At 41.8% G+C, this 19,237-nt stretch overlaps 1 protein-coding gene across 11 annotated transcripts in view; it reads left to right on the top strand.

Moving 5' to 3' along the window:
• The window catches only part of LOC310950192 (uncharacterized protein), a 31,133-nt gene continuing 11,896 nt past the window's right edge, over positions 1-19,237 (top strand). For 9 of the 11 annotated variants that reach the window (XR_014593284.1, XM_083917865.1, XM_083917863.1 and 6 more), the window contains exons 1-23: positions 1-70; positions 6,636-7,912; positions 9,132-9,464; positions 9,562-9,666; positions 9,796-9,914; positions 11,079-11,297; positions 11,464-11,551; positions 11,935-12,087; positions 12,582-12,679; positions 13,077-13,249; positions 13,339-13,455; positions 14,174-14,431; positions 14,747-14,878; positions 14,979-15,803; positions 16,368-16,592; positions 16,735-16,959; positions 17,069-17,278; positions 17,414-17,641; positions 17,728-17,949; positions 18,045-18,242; positions 18,399-18,632; positions 18,775-18,945; positions 19,039-19,233. Coding sequence is in view for 10 of the 11 variants with exons in the window: in XM_083917865.1 (XP_083773991.1) it covers positions 6,644-7,912; positions 9,132-9,464; positions 9,562-9,666; positions 9,796-9,914; positions 11,079-11,297; positions 11,464-11,551; positions 11,935-12,087; positions 12,582-12,679; positions 13,077-13,249; positions 13,339-13,455; positions 14,174-14,431; positions 14,747-14,878; positions 14,979-15,803; positions 16,368-16,592; positions 16,735-16,959; positions 17,069-17,278; positions 17,414-17,641; positions 17,728-17,949; positions 18,045-18,242; positions 18,399-18,632; positions 18,775-18,945; positions 19,039-19,233 (5,797 nt within the window). In the remaining variant the exon portion in view is untranslated. Of the gene's footprint in view, positions 71-966; positions 1,069-6,635; positions 7,913-9,131; positions 9,465-9,561; positions 9,667-9,795; positions 9,915-11,078; positions 11,298-11,463; positions 11,552-11,934; positions 12,088-12,581; positions 12,680-13,076; positions 13,250-13,338; positions 13,456-14,173; positions 14,432-14,746; positions 14,879-14,978; positions 15,804-16,367; positions 16,593-16,734; positions 16,960-17,068; positions 17,279-17,413; positions 17,642-17,727; positions 17,950-18,044; positions 18,243-18,398; positions 18,633-18,774; positions 18,946-19,038; positions 19,234-19,237 lie in introns of those variants that run through there. The other 2 variants (XM_083917862.1, XM_083917864.1) reach the window with 2 other exon arrangements.

Below are 19,237 nucleotides of genomic sequence, written 5' to 3'. Positions count from 1 at the left end.
TGTCTATCCCTTGGTTCTTGACACTTTTTTTGGAGTTTTTGACAAGATTTAAAGGCTCTTCTTAGTACTGGTAAGACTTTTTCTTCAAATAAATTGCCCAGAAATTACTTGTAACACTGCTGTGCTTGCCACATGTACTTGCCTCTGTGGGACAAAGGTGATAGTGCCTTACCCCGTGTAGCTGTGAGAATAATGAACCCCATTACTTCCCCTACCCCCCACCCCCTTCTGCCTGAGAGCCTTATGGCCCTAATGGGGTCAGGCAGATGGGTGGGGTCCAATGTCGGGGTCCATTAAGACAGCTTGTGTGTATGTGTGTGCACGTGAGCGAACACACATGCATGTCCTGGTGTGTGTGTGTTTTTAATTGTAGATAAGATGTTTAAGGGTAGGTCTGTCGTTGGACATCACATTTTCAGGTTGTAATGAATTTGAAACTGCCACTTTTAATATCTCACCTATTGTAGTAGCTTGTGGTGATGACACCCTCATACTGTGCAGATGAATGCACCACACTAGTGCCTGAAAAGACTGAGGAGTGTTCCTCTTGCCTCTCTGCCTCCCTCCTGTTTCTGGACATTGTTCTGTGTTAATGATTGCTCTTTGGCCTACCTTACTCCATGCCTGTTTGGGATTTTTGTAACAAGGCTTAATGTGTTGCATTAACATAGGGATGATTGTGAATCTACTTGACAATGTAAATACATTCTTTGAAAAAAAGTACTCATACTTGTAGTTGTTTATCCGCACATTTGGACATTTATGGTTTATTGTAGTGTTTTTAAGGTTAAATTGCCGCAGCATCTTTACCTATTTTGACATTATATGTAGTGCAGCTCCATCTCCCCCACTTCGGCATGCGGTCGTGAGGCGTGCCGGTCGGTGCTCAGTTGGTCAACTCAAGTCCAAGCCTCGGTGAGACTCCACCCCTTTACGAGCATCGGACACCTTCAGCACAACAAAGCATGTGTCGCTCTGCAACACTGTTTCTCCTCTGAACGTGCGGAATATAGGATTTTGTTGGATTTTGTGCAGTTTGCTTCCCCATTGAGGCTAATCCTAGAGTAGGTAAGCCAAATGTCAGATGTTTGTTCCTCGGGCGGTGTGGATGAGTTGATGTTTATTTGTTTTGTTGTACATTCGGCGCCATTTTCATACACAGATTGTTTAAATACCCTGGCACGTTGGCACGATGCAGCCTACAACTGTTTGTGGGATTTAATTGGGAAAAAGTTGAACATTTATGTCCCCGCATTAGCTTTATTACCACGCGACATCTACATGATGATTTGTTAGAGGAAATAAGAATTATATAGAGTTTAGATTGCACGATTAGAATAGCCCCGAATCAATCCGAAGTGTCAGCGGAGGCAGCGATGTGTGCGTTGTTTTTGTAAAAATGAATGGAGTAATGAGTGTGCTAAAAGAGGGCGCAGTTTGTACATCTTTGGAAACTTACTCTTACAAATACATTGTTAGTTTTTGTAATAAGAATACGGGTATTAGGGTATGTTAGGAAGTAATGCAACGGGTAATAGAATATATATATATAAATATTATTTCTGTTGTCTTTTCTGGCTCTTCTTAACATAAAGTACAGTCTGATGATATCCAATGTTAATGTTATATTATAATATATAATGTATAAGAGTAACAAATTCAATTTAACTAAATTAAAATTCTGAACTGACAGAAAGTGACATGATTGTCATAATTCATCCCTTAACTTATTAAATAGTTATTGTTCCACATGATGCTCTCCATTTCAGGATGTTCTTGGTCTCGCATGTTTCTCAGTGAGGTATTTGTTACAGCTATTTCATGCTGTTTTAGAGATGTTATTGCTTTTGGGTGTCATTTTCCACTTGACATGGCTTGCTTTTACCCTAAGAGGAGTGTACGGGTTAAAAATATCCATCTTTGCTGGAGGGCAGCATATGTGTCTGTTCCTCTGTATGTACTACCCATAACGCACTTAAGAGAAACTCATCCAATAAGCCTCATCTCCATTGATGATACTGCTGGATATATATAGTCAGATAATCTTTTTATGAAGCGCTGCAGAGATGACGTAGGAAGAAGGATGAGGGCAGAGGCAGCGTTAATGCTGTAGGACGGGCAAGTGCAACAGGAGTAAACACAGAGGTTCAAAAATGAGATAAGACTCCGGTGCTCGGGGTCACCTGTAGTGCTGAATCAGCAGTGTTGTGAACACAGAGCTGCTAAAGTGATACTCAAGGATGTTTTTGGTTCTGCTGTGTGAGAGTGAGGTCACTGAGGTCCCAGGAGAGCTTGCTGGTGTTAATCCTCTTTTGGAAGTTATGATGCATTTGTGCAGTTGGACTACTACTCTGGTGCGTGTGCATTAGGGAAGAAACAGACTCCAAAAACAGTCTTTGACTCTTTTCTTCATAAATTGGGGAGTCTGTGGGTTTGTCTAGCTTAGACCACCAAGACCATCTAAAACAATCAAACTTTACATATTTTTACACAAATAATTCTAAAATCAATTCAAGATTATTTTATTTTAAAATATATATTTTTTAATTAACATTGAAGTGCTCCTTGTGATTCCTCCTATAATGCTATATGGATATTGTGATATAAAACTAGAGCTATCGTACGTGTTGTCCTTTCCTTGTTTTAAAGGCTGCACTACAGCATTATTTGCCTTTCCCCACTTAGTCAGTATATCCACATTACTGGTGATTATTTATTAAAAATTTCTATAATACCAATTTACACATGTACTATTCTTTCAATGGGCTTTGGCTGAGGTGATGTCGAAGATGGATTCAGAATTGCTTTCAGAGCAACCGCGGTCAATCAATGAAGCTACTTCATTCTTTTCCCATGTCGGTTCATGTTACAGCATTAGGCTCAAAGACCATCTGTGTGTATTGATCAGTTAAGAACTGGGTTGAAGATAGGTTTACACAAAGGGCTTGACCATAATAATCCTTTGTAGTCCAATAACTTTGGTTCACACAGTGCACACAAGTTTGATAATGTTTTTCAGTCACTTTACATATGTCTCTCCATAGTATTATATTACATCTTAGGGTTGTTCAATAGGAAGTACGTGTGAAGTACATTATAAAATCTTGATATCTTCTGTGCCTGTGCTTTTTGTGTGTATTCCCGATGTTGCTGGGCAGACTTGTGTGCATGAACTGAACATATGAACCGTTTATCCAGGGCACGTGTTAGCGTGTATGTGGGCATGTGTGCCTGTGTTTACTGAGAGAGGTTAATAGGAGCCACCATGTGGCCAGAGGACTGATATCTTGGCTTTCGGTTAATTTCTGTTGATTTTCAGCCATGTAGGCGGGGCTCCACATAAAATCATGAATCAGCACAGCTGATCGGCACTGTGCTTCTGCCAACTTTTCTCTTCAACACACACAGATGCACACATACCCAGAGAGACAACCCCAACACACAGAGTGAGAGACAGAGAATAAGAGTGGAGGGAGACAGATTGATACTGAGTGAGATAGATACTGTAGGCAGGTAGATAGATAATCTCACTTGGTCACTTGGGGGATGATTAACTCTAAACTCCTTCTAATTCCTTAAGCCTACTCTCAGTACCGAGGAAACATGCTTTCTTTTTGTCCTACACAGTAACGTTATGTTGGAACTCATGTTACTTTTCAGTCAGTGACCAGCGTTTGATCATTTCACTCAAGACAAATGAAATCTTCTTTCTCTGCTGAAAACAGTGTGTTTGCGACCGTGCATGCATGTATGCAAATGTTGATATGCGTGTGTAGCACACTGCAAACAGAAATAGATATGAGCTTGTCTGTAAAGGCTAATGAGTCCCTGCATCCTGAGCACATGTAGCTATTTATACACTATACCTCCTCCTCCTCTGCAGGCTCTCCCCCATCCAGCCCTCTCATTTCATCACACACTAACACGCACAGCAGTCGCACTGCAGCATCACTTGCAAACATAGAGGTTTTGGTATTTAGACAAATTCCTGAAAAAGTATTTTTAAAACTGGAGACTTGGATTAATGGACAATTAGAGTGAGTATGACATTAGGAGCAGTTAAGTCGCCATGTTAACATTGATTCAAACTTTTTTTTTTAATAATTTAATGTGCATAATAACTTAATTGGAGCTTACATTTCTTTAAATTTTTGCAACATTGTGAAATAACAAATTTTCACAAAATGCAAGTCATTTGATCTTCTTAAATCAAGTAAAAATGTCCTATAAATACACTTCACTGAGTCCAGTCAAATGTCAAATTGTCGTCCTTTGGGAATATCAAATCCAATTGAAAGTCGTAGAAACTCTTAATCAAATCTTAATTAAACTCCAGCCCTGGTGTTTGCACCTGATCCAGCAGCTTTTTGAGAGCTCACTCTTGCTAGAGGGTGGCCTACTTCATCTATAATTTAGCTCATTAGAGACACTAATTATGTAGGACTGAGGGCAGATTTTTTTCCCTTTTTTATAGCACAGCAATATCTCATCTAATTACCTTCACATCAAAAAAGGAATATGCATCATATTATGAGAGATTGATTCTCCTTTTTAGTCATCCTGTGGTGTGGCTGCTGCTATCTCAATCAGTCCCGATGCAGGTTTAGTCCTGCTCAGCTGGCTGATAGCAGAGATGTTAGATAGCCAACACAAAATGGAGGAGGCAGCAGACACAAGCTCAGCTGGTCCATTAGGAACATGTCTGCGTCCTGACAATCACAATTGAGATGACGGAGCATTAAAAGACCCAGAGGAGCCTGTGAGCATTGATGCATACCGGTGTGTGCATATGTGTGTGTGTGTGTGTGTGTGTGGTGACCTAGGGAATAGGCCTATGGGGGGTCTTGTGGGGGGAAGGGTAGGCAGGATTAGTTATAGTGTGCAGCACAGTTATTGGTCACTGGACACAAACAATGGGAGGGCTAAAGAGGATTTGGTTCTGTGTGTGTACCCCCTCCTCCCCTCCTGCTGTCCCGTAGTGCCAGTGGAAGTGTATGATATAGAGGGCCAGGCTGCACCCTTTGGGACGGCCCTGTACATCTGGAAGATTGGCCTGCCCTCCCTGTCTGACTGTCTAGCATTCCCCTCCCCCACTCCATACAAGGCAGGGTGGGACTTGAACTACATATGGAAGAGACAAACACAGCCACATTAGTCACCAATTACACAATGCCTAGTACAGACAGGGTGTGAATCAGTGTCATTGAAGACAAACATTGATTGTGATGTGAGCCACTGTAACTGATATATCTCAATTGGAACAGGTTGTGTGATTGCATAAGACCTACAATGTATTTCAGTCAGCTGTGTGATTTAATCAGCTGGTTAGAAGTTTCTAAATATACCAGCCCTGTCCTCTCGCTTCCAAAGTCGTGTTCATTAAATTCCAAGGCCCCTGTACTTTGACTGTGAAGCACATCATTGTGTAATAAGGCAAGTACGCTTGCACTGTTGCATATTAGCAGTCATGATCCTCCATCACTACTGTACAGCCAGGTTGAAAAGGACAGAAGGTAAAATTCAGTCCGCACTAATCCCACCAAGAAATATTGATTGAAACAATTGATTGCCCATTTTATATAATCTCACAGTATATATGCTCACATCACCCAGTACCAGTGCCTTAGATGACCTGTGCAGGGTGGGCATGCATGGCGAGGACGATCCAGGCCGTGCTAATATGCGGCTCCAGAGCAGAATGCCTCCTTTGTGTCAGTGAGATTTAATGAGTCTGCGATTGGCAGTGTTGTGATGTCGCCCTCAGAACTCCATGTAGACACAGACACAACAAGGAAGGCTATTGTGTGATGGAGTGATTTGAAGTGTATGTGTGTGTAAGTATGTGTGTTTGAGTCAGAATATAATCTGTGGGTGGCAGTTGGCTTAATGTTTTATGGAATAAGTCTCATTTATGCCACTCAGAGTAACGAACAATAACTTAAAGCAGCAATTTAAATTTACCATTCGCTTATGGTAAATTGCTCTTGATTAGAGCATCAGCTGTGGGAGAGACTAATGAAACCTGTGAATGCGAACAGATTAACCTATTTGCATGATAGAAGATTTTTTTTTCATCATAACCATGCATTGAGAAAAGTGATTAAAATATATTTGCGATTCAACTCATGACAGCCTGGTTGTTTTTTGTTGCGCTGCAACTAATGAATATTTTCAGTATCAATTAATCTGCTGGTAAAAAAATAATATGATACTCCATACCACGTCATAAAGGAAAAGAAATTCCATGGCACAGAAAGTAGGATACGTTTTTACTTAAAAAAAAAAATTACGTCCTGTACACAGTGCGAATACAGGAAAACACACCAACACACAGTTGATTTTCTTCGCAGTTTTTCATTTGTGCAGACTTGGGAAAGAATTTTAAGATCTGTTTTTTATTTATTTTAAATATTTATGATACTATCGAATGTTGAAATCTTATCGTTTTAAATCGTGTGGTATTTGTCTGCCATTCACATCAAAGTCAAGAATAATGTTTCCTACTGAAGGACTAAAATTTGACTGCTCCTAATCTTGTTTTTTTGTGATCCAAGTATAGCCATGCCGTGCACTGTCACTCTGTACAGCACCATGACTTTTCTCCATCTCTGACTCTCTTCTGTTCTCCTTCACAGTGGCTACCATGACAACAGAGGCAAGTGCAGTGAGCGAGGCGGACACAGAGGGCAAGCAGAAGGCGAGTGGCGCCGAGCCCGAACCCGAACCAGAGAACAAGCAGAAGCCAGAGGCGGCGGCATCCGAGCCGGAGGGAGAACAGTCAAGCAAGAAGGCCCAGGAGCAGGCCTCTGAGCCTGGGCCTGCTGATGTAGCTACTTCCCCTGAGGAGGATCAGCTGAAACCTCGTACCCGGACCTCTGCTGGCAAAGGCCTGTCTCGCCTCTTCTCCTCATTCCTCAAACGACGCTCGCAGTGCTCCGAGGGAGAGGGGTTTGAGGCAGAGAAAGCCAAGGAGGAAAAGGCAGACAAAGAGGAAAACGCTGACAAGGCAGAAGAGGAGAAAGAGGAAGGGGTGAAAGGTGAAGAGAAAGAAGTGAAAGCAGAGGTGGAAAAATCTGAGGTAAAAGAAGTTAAAAAGGAGGGTGAAAAAGAACAAAAAGAGGAGAAAGAGAATAAGGAAGAAAAGGTTGAGAAGAGGGGCAGTAAAAAGAAAAAGAAAGAAGCCAAGAAGAAAGCAGAGAAAAAGGATGAGGAAAAGGTGAAAAACGACAAGGAGAAAAAGGAAGAGGAAACGGTGAAAAAAGAGGAGCAAAAGGAGGAAGAGGAGAAAGCCCAGCAGACTGAAGAAAAGAAGGAGGAACATGCAGAGATAAAAGAAAACAAAGGGGAGACTGCTGACGTTAAAGACAAGGGTGCAGAAGCAGAAAAGAAAGAGAGTAAAGAGGAGGTAAAAGTTGACAAAAAGGTTGCAAAGAAAAAAGAAAAGGAGGATAGGTTAAAGAAAAAGGAAGAGGAAAAAGCAAAGAGGAAAGCAGAGGAAGAAGAAAGGGTTAAGAAGAGGGAGGAAGAGAAAGCTAAGAAGAAAGAGGAAGAAAAGGCAAGAGAGGTCGAAAGATTAAAGAAGAAAGAAGAGGAAAAGACCAAGAAGAAGGAGGAGGAGAAAACAAAAGAAGAACAGGCTAAAAAGAAAGAAGAGGAGAGTCCAAAAGAAGAGGACAAGCCTAAAGAGGTAAAGAAGGAGAAGGAGGAGGAAAAGCAGGAAGAAAAGGGAAAGAAGGAAGAGGAAAAAGGGAAGAAAAAAGAGAAGGGGAAGAACAAAGGGAAGAAGGAGGTCAAAGAGTCAAGTGAGGAGCAGGTGAAAGCACCGATTGCAGCTCCAGAGCCTGAGCTTAAGACTGAGCCAGACACTGAACAGGCTCCTGATCAGCACTCGATAAGCAGCGCGGAGACACCGGTGAGTGACACTGCTCAATATTACACTATTACACAGCTTATTCGCTTTCTTGCAGAGAGTTTTATGAGAAGATTGATACCACTCTCATATACAGTATGTCTGTTAAATGTAAGGCTACAGCCATATAGCTAAGGTAACAATATCCACCTATCAGCATCTTTAAAGGTCACATATTACGAAGATGGCTGCTGGCTGTAGCTAGAACATGTTTACATTCTTTAATGTTCAAAAAACATGTCATTTTTCTCATACTGTCTGAATATACCAGTGTTCAATCTCTGTCCTGACACTTTTAGCGCCTGTTTATTTAAGCACCCCTCCTGAAAAAGCACAGTCTTCTTTGATTGGTCAGTTTTCCAAGTCTTCTGCATTTGCGCTCTTTGTGTCTCTGCATTGGAGAATAGGTATGTTTGTGACATCACAACCATATGGAAGTCCTGATGGCTCCTTTTAAAGCATTTTAAACACTTTAAAGCAAGCAAGTTTTGACCTGCTTTGAAATAAAAAAGGACATAAGGATATAAATAATAAAATTAACAAATCTAATAGTAAAATAGCAAATTGAGATTTTTACAGGGATTTAGGTTCTAGGCTATTTCTTGGTCTAATACAGTGACTTCTCAGAGTCTCTGCTGGCTGCCAACAAGATTGCAGGAAGTTTCTGCTCCAGGCAAAGAAAAAGTCACACATACTCATTCACCCCTGTTGTGTTCACACTTTGTTTTTTGTGCTAATTAAATACAGTAAGCATTATAGTTAGTGAGCTTTCAAGGCGCCGGTATGCAGTGTCTTTGGAAAGAGCCAGTCTTGCTGTTTCCATCTGCTTCCAGTGGTTGTGCTAAGCTAAACGTATTTAACAAATAGATTTGAGAGGGGTATCAATCTTCACATCTAACTCAAGAGAGAGAATACGTGCATTTTGTGAGAGGTGGGGAAAGTAGATCTCATGTTTACAAGTTCATGCACTAGATTGGATTGTAGTTTTTTTCTTCTGATGAATTTTTTATGATATGCACAGCTTGCTCAGCGAAAGTTACTATTCTGGTTTGAGCTAAGAGCTTGGTCTGAAAATACAGCTAGCATCAACAGCAGTATATTTTCTGTTTACTAAGATCTGCAGTTGTACTTGCCATCATAAAAAAACACACCAAGTCCTCCCACATTCTTTCATCTGTGTTTGAAATACTTTGCAAATATCTTGTGTTCACTGCACGTGCAGGCTCAAGAGGAACACAAGGAAGAAACTGTGATAAAGAAGGAGCCTGAAGTTGTGGAAGAAGTGAAGCAAGACACAGAGAAAACCGAGGAAGAACCAGCAGAACAGGAGAAAGAAGCCAAAGGAGAGGAAAAGGCAAAGGAGAAGACAAAGGTGAAGGAGGAGGCGGATAAGGAGGCGGATAAGGAGGCAAAGAAGGAGGCAAAGAAGGAGAAGCCTGTAAAAGAAAAGAAGACAGAGAAGAAGACAGAAGAGGCTAAAGGCTCCAAACGTCAGAAAACCATGCAATGCAGAGTCACCTTACTGGATGACACTCAGTTTGAGTGTGAACTTGATGTAAGCGACCTCCCAAATTACAGTGTGTTGTCTTGTGTTTGTGTAATGGTTTGAAGACTGAAGAAAATCCCTCCTTCTGTCTGTTTGTCTCATATAGAAACACGCTAAAGTCCAAGAGCTTCTTACAAAGGTGTGCGACCATGTCAACCTGCTGGAGAGAGATTACTTTGGGCTCACTACCTTGGAAACCCCAACCAGCAAGGTAGGCTTTTTTCCCTTCTCTTTTAGTGTCTTTTCTTCTCTTCTGCAAAAGCAAAACCAGATGTTTTTAAATGGCACTGAAATTGGCTGTGGGCTGTTGGTCATTTTTTTTCCTCCACATTTTCCGCAGACCTGGTTGGAATCCACCAAAGAGATCAAGAAACAAGTTTCAGGTGCTGTGTATGAGTTTACATTCAGCGTGAAGTTCTACCCTCCTGATCCAGCACAGCTTACTGAAGACCTCACCAGGTGACTGTGAAGTGTTAATTGAATAGTTCGACATTTCGGCAAATCTGCTTATTTCCTGAGATGTAACATTTTATTTACTGAGCTTTAGAGGTGTTGGTCGGCCGATGTTTTTTTTTTTTAAGCATTGGACACAGCCAGGCTAGCTGTTTCCCTCTGATTCCAGTCTGTTTGCTAAGCTTGTTAAGGCAAACTTTATTATCCCATAAGGGAAGGCCAGGTTTACAAACACATTCATGTTATAAAATGAAAATAAAAACATAATCACAAAATACCACAATCTAGAGAGATCACAGGGACACATATTAGATGTAAATGAAGACTGCACATTTGTACCTGGCCCCGTGCTTTAGGGTGATTGCGTATTGCTTATAACTCATTACCAATTCGGAGATTTAGTTTTGTCAGACTGTCTTTGAACATTTCATCTGACCAAATTTGCAGTAAACACTCCACACCTCCACATCAGACCACAGCAAACCGTTCGGCGCAATCTTTTTAAATGTGCGTTGCAGGGAACACACGCATATAAAAAGACATCAAGACCGCCATCAATGCTCGTGCTTGTACATGTGTGCACGCTCATGCCCGTACATGTGCATCCTTGCTTTACTAAGGCCCACCTCTCTCAACCGGGCTGTTGCCTCCGTGCGTCGCCTCCATGCTTCACCTTTGTTCATCGCCTTTGTGCATAACTTCTGCGACCCTTTGTCATCTCAGCTACAAATTAAGTCCATTTCCTGGCAACCAGCACTCAGACTTTGTAACGAAGTAGTCCTAATTGGCACTGAGTATGACATTTTTACATTTATGTTTTTAGTGGGTTGGTGTTTAGTGAAAAAATTTTTTTTTTTATCTTTTTGTCCTCTGAGCAGGAACTCTGTAAATATGGCCTGAATGAAGGTGCTCAAATTTGCTCTGCAGGGAGTGATGAGGCAAGTCCAATATGGCCTGGGCTTCTCTTAGGACCTGCTTATACTAGCTAAGCAAAATGCCTGTCGGCTTTAGCTTCTTAACTAGAGCACATACATGAGAGAAGCCTCCACCTTCTCATCTAACTATCAAGCGTGTATTTCCAAAAATGTCGTCACTATGATAAAATATTGTAAAATCTCTCATGAAAAAAATGTTTTCATAAATGAGCGTAATTTCTTTTCACATCTGCAGGTACTTTCTGTGTCTCCAGCTGAGGAAAGACATCATGCGTGGTGTTCTTCCCTGTTCCTTTGTCACACTGTCCCTGCTGGGCTCCTACACAGCCCAGTCAGAGCTTGGAGAGTATGACCCAGAGCTCCATGGTACAGATTATGTTAAGGATCTGAGTCTGGCCCCTGGACAGAACAGTGAGCTGGAGGAAAAGGTGATGGAGCTGCACCGCACATACAGGTATTCAAAGAGGATGGGGATTGATTGGAGCAATGGCATCCTTTATTTGACACCCAAGTTTCATTGCTTTTGAGTAAGCACAATCCAGCACACAAATCCTTCAAATAATCCTGACAATAAGACGTTGAAATCTATGAAAAGTCACTTATCATCTGTGTTTTTCCAGGGCAATGAGTCCGGCGCAGGCAGACCTGTTGTTTCTGGAAAATGCCAAGAAACTCGCCATGTATGGAGTTGACCTGCACCATGCTAAAGTAGGTCTTTTGTTTGAAATATGTTACCTGTTTAGATGAGCGTTGTGTGGGTGAACTGCTGATGCAGATTTTTCATTGGAATTCTAAAACACCAAAGTCCATAAATCAAGGATATACAGACTTCATTTTTGTCATTATTTTGCAACAGCGTGCTTGTATTACATCAGAGGCATCCAGATTTTAATTACAAAATTGATGCCAGCCCCCTTTCAGAAAAAAGAGAGATTAATATAATTTCAAACTCCATGACCTCAAACTCTGTGTACTCTGTAGTGTGACAAAGTCTGCCTCCCAGTGACTGTTTATTGTAAATGCAGGGTTAGGGTGATGCTGTCCAATGATACAATATCCTAACATCTCCAAACCCCTTTTTGTGTGTGCAGGATCTTGATGGTGTGGATATCACGCTGGGGGTTTGCTCAAGTGGTCTGATGGTCTACAAGGACAAGCTGAGGATCAACCGTTTCCCTTGGCCGAAAGTGCTCAAGATCTCATACAAACGCAGCAGCTTCTTTATCAAAATCAGGCCATCAGAGGTAAATCTGAATATACATTTTCCATTTAATTATTTTTTTTTTTTTTTACAAATTTGAATTTGATTGTTTTTCTTATATTTCAACCTCATCCAAACCACCAATACCTTTTCCTAAATTATACTCCACCTATCTGGTACCTTGGTCTTCGATTTCTATTAATTAACTATAACTATAAATTAGACAGTTGGATTACTTCATAGGCGTCTTGCACTTTTAATGTTATTATTGCATGATAATATAGTGGTATTATATGTTATTTTTAACTGGTTGGGAATTGTTGCTGATGCAGGTGTGTAAAGCCTGTGGAGACATTGTCTTATTATCGGCTATACACTAAACATGACTGCACACCCGGGTTAATCAAAACCATAATACAATGCACACTACAGGTTTTGATTCTAAACTATTCTTTAAACTTGTATCAATACAAGTCATATAATGTCATCAGCATAAGGTCATTATATCCAACTTTGACTTTGTTTCTTCACTTACAGCAAGAGCAGTATGAAAGCACAATTGGCTTTAAACTGCCCAACTACAAAGCCTCGAAGAAGCTGTGGAAAGTTTGCGTTGAACACCATACCTTCTTCAGGTAAGACCAGGTCATTTCTGCCTTATTCTGAATGACACTTTCCTACCCAACAACAGAGGTCATTTGGAGGTTCTGCTGCCTATCTCCGAGATAATTGGCTCATCGGTCCCTGCAGCTTAAACCTCTATTGGCTCTCTGGCAGTTCAACCGCAGAGGAAAAGCCACATACCTATAGTCCTGACCTTAGAATTAAACCTTAAAGGGTTTGCCTACTTAATAAGATAAAGGTTGAAGTTGTTTCTAACCTTGTTGCATAACCTTGAGAATGTTAGTTTGGTTAGTTGTGAGCGTAAAATTCTGTTTCGTGAAATGATGTTATTTATATTTGAACTCTTGGTATGTGGGTCTGTCATTTAAAAGGGTAGATGAAAATTAAATTCATTTTTTTGACCCTCAGAGTCCCAACAGTTGAGCCCCCCTCATCACGTCGCTTTCTCGTCTTGGGCTCTAAGTTCCGGTACAGTGGGCGTACTCAGGTTCAGACCCGCCAGGCGAGCTCCATGATTGACCGCCCAGCCCCTCGCTTCACGCGCTCTGCGAGCAAGAGGCTGTCCCGTAACCTAGATGGAGGTATGTGCAAGTGTGTGAACCCCTGTTGGAATCATTGTTTTAAAGCACAGGTTTGATAAGCTACTCTCTGACTTGTTTCGCTCTTGTAGCTGGAGATGAAACTCTCCAGTTTCTGCAACAACTCTCAGCATCAACCAGGTCTGAGGTTGATGATTGGTCGCTGTTTCTTGCATCTGACATACCCCTGGTTTCTCCTGAATTACCAGGTACCAGGAACTGTGTGGAGCCGCACCAGTGCTTTTTTGGCATATTTGCAGCAATTACCTTTTTGTTGCTCGCAAACCGCTTCATCCCATCATTTAACACGGCCATCCGTTCATTTGCTTTCATGCTTGTAATCCTTGTGAAAACATTGCCATTGTCAGCTTTGGCACACATGGTTAACTTGTCAGTACACTGACCTACTTTGACATGTGGGTAATGTCACCTCACTTGTACTTCCCCTGGCAGTATCCCAGGATATCTTTGGTCAGTCTGAAAACAAAAAAAAGGAATTTCCTCATTTACACAGACATTTCCAGTCTTGAGGCTGCCGTTCCTCATTTTTGACATTTTCAGAAGTTGCTGCTTTATGTGTGTTGCACAATGGCTTTCATTTGTAGCTTGTACCTTTTTATGTTCAACATCTAAACCGACTGATGCACTCATCACTGCTCCAGTGGCTGTCATTAAAGCAGGATAAAGCTGGAACTTTTTTAAAGTTATCACCAGTTTTGCCCTTTTCTTCTCTTCTTGTTGTGAGAGACAGCTTTCATTCAGCTTTGTACTAACCTCAGCTAACTGGACTCACAATAGTCTGGCACAAATGCTTGGCATCCGGCTTGGTCAAAAACACGCTTGAAGCACTGTGAAGCATTCACAGTGGCCGTCATCTCTCCAGCAGAATTATTACATAACCGCCATCCCCTCGTCATCTCTTCACAGCCAGAAGGGAGACTGAGCAGACTTTCATTCAATCCTGGGAGGGAGGGAAGTCTATTGACACAGTCATGGTAACCTGGCAGGACACGGAGACTGAGCAAACTGGCTCTCAAAACATCACCCAGACAGTCGGGCAACCGTGGCAGAAGCTGGCACCTGATGAGCAAAAGCAGAGGAGAAAGGAGGACGAGTGGTCTGCCCTGCTCCATCGTCATCCTCCTTTTCCCTTTGCCCCGTCTTTTGATTTTGTGAAAAAGCCAGGTATTTGCACCTTTTAATGCCTGCCAACAGTTATTTAGCAGTTTGCCATAAAGATATCTGAACACAGAATCCCTATTAATCTCTCACTTTGATTTTGATTTTAATGAACACGTGTCTAAATGTTATTTTATCATGGTTAGCATACACTTTTTGTATGGCACCACTACATGTACAATGCATTATCTATAATACAGCATATCATTACTGTCTATAGGAACCAAGCATGTGGTGCTTTTCTGCCCTGTTTCCAAGCATTTGCAGTCATCTGCTCATGTGGTATGAAATTGTTCAGTATCATTTCTCTGATGTCGTCAGCTAAGTTAAGCTTGGCGAAAATTAGCTCTGTGGACCGGCTGTTGCATCCAGCTCTGACGCAGCAAGATGATTGGTTCCTTTACTTTGACCGAATCTTCAGCGTATCCTCGCTTGAGTGTGTGGAAAAAACATGTGAGTTTCTTTGTGTGACACTTAAACAGCACTGCAATATGAATCTCACTTTAGTTCCTTTCATGGTTCATTGTTTTGCTTTCCATTCTACTCCTCCCAGTCTCTTCCCAAGCTCAGTTCCAGCTCCAAGAGGAGGATGAGATGGGCATGCCTGCGACCAGTGAGGAGGTCATTGAGGGGCTGCAGGAAACTGTGAGCTTGGCAGACAAGCTCAGAGAGAAGGAGGATTTGGAAAGGAAGCTGAGGGAAGTCTGGACTTTAGAGGAAAGACTCCAAGAAATGGACGAGTTGGCAGAGCGAATTCAGGAAGTAATAGAAGAGGAATTGGGAAAGGAAGAGGTAGATAGGTTAAGGAAGGAAATGGAAGAGCTGGAGCAGGTAGAACGAATACAAGTTGAAGGTATAACAGAAACAGTCTTGAGGAAGTCTGTGACGACAATAGAGACAAAAGAGGGGGAAGTGGATGAATTGGAAGAGCAGATTAAGCAGGTGTTTTTAAAAGGCTTGTTGCCTGAAGGGGAAGAGGCTGAGGTGAAGTTGGAGACTGAAAAGGATAGCTTGAGAGAGAAGCTACGCCAGACAGAAATGGGATGGAGAGACGAGATGGAGGAGAAGTTAAAGTCTGGATCCTCAGATGTCACCAGTACTACTTCTGTAGAAGCATACCAGAAGGCGGTGCGTAAGACTAAGAAGAGAGTGACTATTGTAGAAGATAGAGTGCAGAAGGAGGAAGAAATTGAAGATGAGCAGTTACTGCATGGTGTCAAGTCAGAGGAGAGGCTAGAAAAAGAGGGGACATGGCCAATTCATGAGGGATATGTTACAAAGAGGCTTCAGGCTGAGGATCAATCCCAGATGGCAGATAAGGATGTCTGGTTCATACTTTTCGACCGCCCTCTGTACAAAGCTGTTTTCAAACCACCAGGTACAGTATGTGCAAATGGTTTTAGAATTCTACTAATTTCTCTAATATCACTACCATCTCCTTTTCTTATACTTTTTTGTGTACTTTACATTAACAATTGAACCAGTCAGTTGAATCCACAAAACTCTCTTCCGACTCAGTAGAAAGGAGAAGTTAACGTGTTTGTTTTGATTGTTCTTCACTTTCTCTTATAATAATACAATTTGACATTTTTGAAAGAGCTGTCTGTGCTGGGTATAGTTCAGGGTTATTTTCAGATAGACACCGTGAAGTGTGTAAGTCTGAAAGTAATAATGGAAAGAACCTCACTCATAGCTAATGAGTTCCTGTGCTTGTGGGAACCAAAACATTAACACATTAACCAGTGTTAATGTCTTAATGTTTTTAGTGTTTGCTTGAAATTGTACTTATCAGCAGCTGCATTGAGGTGTTTTTGATGCTTGACTGAAGATTTGCTGATCTGAAGGTCCCACAACACCGTGTTTTGCTTCTCTTACTGTGAGCTTTTTGGCACAGCATGTTTGCTCCCATGTTTAAAGATTCTGTCTTTACTGTTATCATCAGTTACCACCGTGGAACGTATTCAGGTGAATGAAGGCCAGTATTTCACCTCAGAGACTGAGGTTACGACAGTTGAGGAGAAAAAAGAAATTATAGTAGAAGAGAGACGAGAAGAGGAAGTATGGCGTATACCAGAAATCCCTACACCACAGACCATCAGAGAAAGAGATGATGACTGGTTTGTGTTGCTGGATGTTGTTCCCAGAGAAACATCATATGTTCCACCAGGTACTGCTAAATACCTTGTGCTGCTTTTCAAAACTTTGGCTCTCTCGTGTGTGTTTTTTTTTTTGTGTTTGCTTGCTAATATACAGGGAGTGTGTATTACTGCTTGCATTAAAAGACTTTCTCCCGACGTTTCTTATATCAGTAACCCTGGAGGAAAGAGACCAAATGGGTGCAGAAAGTGTTGTCACTGTGGTTGAAACTGTGGCCGAGGAGGAGATTAGAAAAGTAGTATCTGAAGAGAGAAAGATAATGGAAGAGGCACCAAGACATCTGCAAGATATCCCACAACAGCCAGCGGCCGACAGAGATGATGACTGGTTTGTGTCGCTGAATGTTGTTCCCAGAAAAACATCATATGTACCACCAGGTATTCTTAAAGCGTCGGCTCTATTGTGCTTTATTTTTTGCTCGCCTGCTAATATACGTGTGTATTATTGCTTGTGTTAAAAGACCTTACCTTACTTTATTCATATCAGTTAAGCTGGAGGAAAGAGACCACATGGGTGCACAAAGTTTAGTCTCTGTGGTTCCAACTGCAGCCGAGGAGGAGATTAGAAAAATAGTAGCTGTAGAAGAGGCACCAAGACATCTACAAGAAATCCCACAACAACCAGTGACGGACAGAGATGATGACTGGTTTGTGTTGCTGGATGTAGTTCCCGGAGAAACATCATATGTACGACCAGGTATTGCCATAAACCCCTGTGGTGCTTCACAGCTTTATCAAAGCAAGCAATTATCCTGAGCTCTGCAGACGCTCTTATCCTTTAAATCCCCTGCACTCTCATGGTGTCTGAGGATTTTTATCTCTTTTGTCTTAGTGGCTGTTGCAGAGGCTGTTGAAGTGTCCCCAGAAGAACATGTCTCTCTGGTTGAAATAACTGCTGTTGAGCGGAGAGAAAAACGAGTGGAGGTTGTAGTTGCAGACACAGAAATAAAACGGAGTGAAAAAACAGCAGTTGCACTGCCACAGGCTGTAAGAGAGATAGAAGATGACTGGTTTGTGCTGCTGGATGTTCCTACTAGAGAACCATCATATGTGCCACAAGGTATGCTCAACTTTCCCTCCAGGCCCACCATAAAGACTTACTCGCTTATTATAAGTGTCTTACTCATTCATTCTGTTTGTCATCAGTTACTATGGCCGAGTATGTTCAGGTTTATCCTGTAGGAAGCGTTTCAACTGTGGCTGAAACAACAACGGTAGAGTCCAGAAAGGAGGTGGTAGTTGAAGAAGTTGTGGTGCAGAAAGAAGACAGAGGACAGCAGAAAATATCCCAGCCAGTCAGAGAAAGAGATGATGACTGGTTTCTTCTGCTAGATGCTGTTCCCAGAGAAACTGCCTATGTACCTCCAGGTACCCACAGCCTAATCCCCTTGTTAAACTGTATGAAATATGTCAGATTCTTAACTTTTGGCTGAAGCTTGAGTATAAATTTTATTTGCTTTCAGTTTCTCTGGCAGTATCGAGACACATTTTTCCAAGTGTTCAGCCTCGACAAACTGAAGTTCAAAGCATAGAGCAGAAACTGCAGCAAGTTGATCTTGAACAGATTAGACTGCAGCCTTCCCTGCCACTGCCAGAGAGAGATGATGACTGGTTTGTGCTGTTTGATGCTATGCGTGAAGAGCCAGTCATACTATCATCAGGTATATGCAATATAATGTTTGCACCTCGTCAGAATTTACTCTGAAACATTATATTTGAAGTCATTTACTCTTTGCCAATTTCTTCAGCTTTTAACTTGTTTTCCTCCCTGGATATACAATTTTCGCTCAACTTCTTTGACAATGTGTTTGTGCCAGTTACTCCAGCTGAGATTATTCCGGATATAAGGAAGACATTTGAGGTTGAGGTGAACACCGCAGAGACTAGAACATGGAAGAAGATGATAATTGGTGTGGACAGCAGGCAAGATGAAACACGTCTGTCTGAAAGTAGACCCAGCCAAATTGCTCCGCAGTCAGAGAGAGAAGGAGGAGATGATTGGTTCGCCCTGTTTGACATCATCCGCAAAAGGCCTGTAGTCATACCGCAAGGTACCTTTCAATGTTAAAGCATCTGCATATACTGTGCTAAAAAAGTTCAGTGGAGTGGACTACACACAGACTTGCTGCTTTCAATCTTAAATAGCTCTAGCAAAGAGGAAATATAATGTTGTTTCCTATTTCTCTATGTTAGTTGCTGCAGTTGAGCATATTGTGGGTGTGGTGGCAGCGATTGAAACAAAACCAAAATTATTCATGGAGGACGTGAGGCCCCCTGTGAAGTTGGTGAAAATTGAACCGTCACGTCCGAGACAGGTGGATGATGACTGGTTTGTGCTGCTAGACGTGACAGCAAAAGAGCCAGGTATTCTGCTTTTATGTGTTGCTGCAACTGTGAGATGGAATCAGAATAACTGGTGTCTTACAGTTTTATTACATATTTCACCTTGTTCATTAGCGGCTGTGGACAAACATATCCGCACGCATCCTGAAGTAAGACCGGCTAAAGAGTTTGCAGCCAGAGAGCAGAGAGTTACTATAGTGGACAAGATGTGGCAGCAGGAGAAGGCGGTACAGCAGAGACCACAAACAGCAGCTAGAGAGGTGGAAGATGATTGGTTTATTCTTCTGGATGTGGCCACTAAAAAATCAGGTAT

The sequence above is a fragment of the Echiichthys vipera genome (assembly GCF_963691815.1).
Source record: "Echiichthys vipera genome assembly, chromosome: 8".
Taxonomy (NCBI): Eukaryota; Metazoa; Chordata; class Actinopteri; order Perciformes; family Trachinidae; genus Echiichthys; species Echiichthys vipera.
The sequence above is the reverse complement of the archived record's forward strand: the minus strand, read 5'-3'. Positions and strand labels throughout refer to the sequence as shown.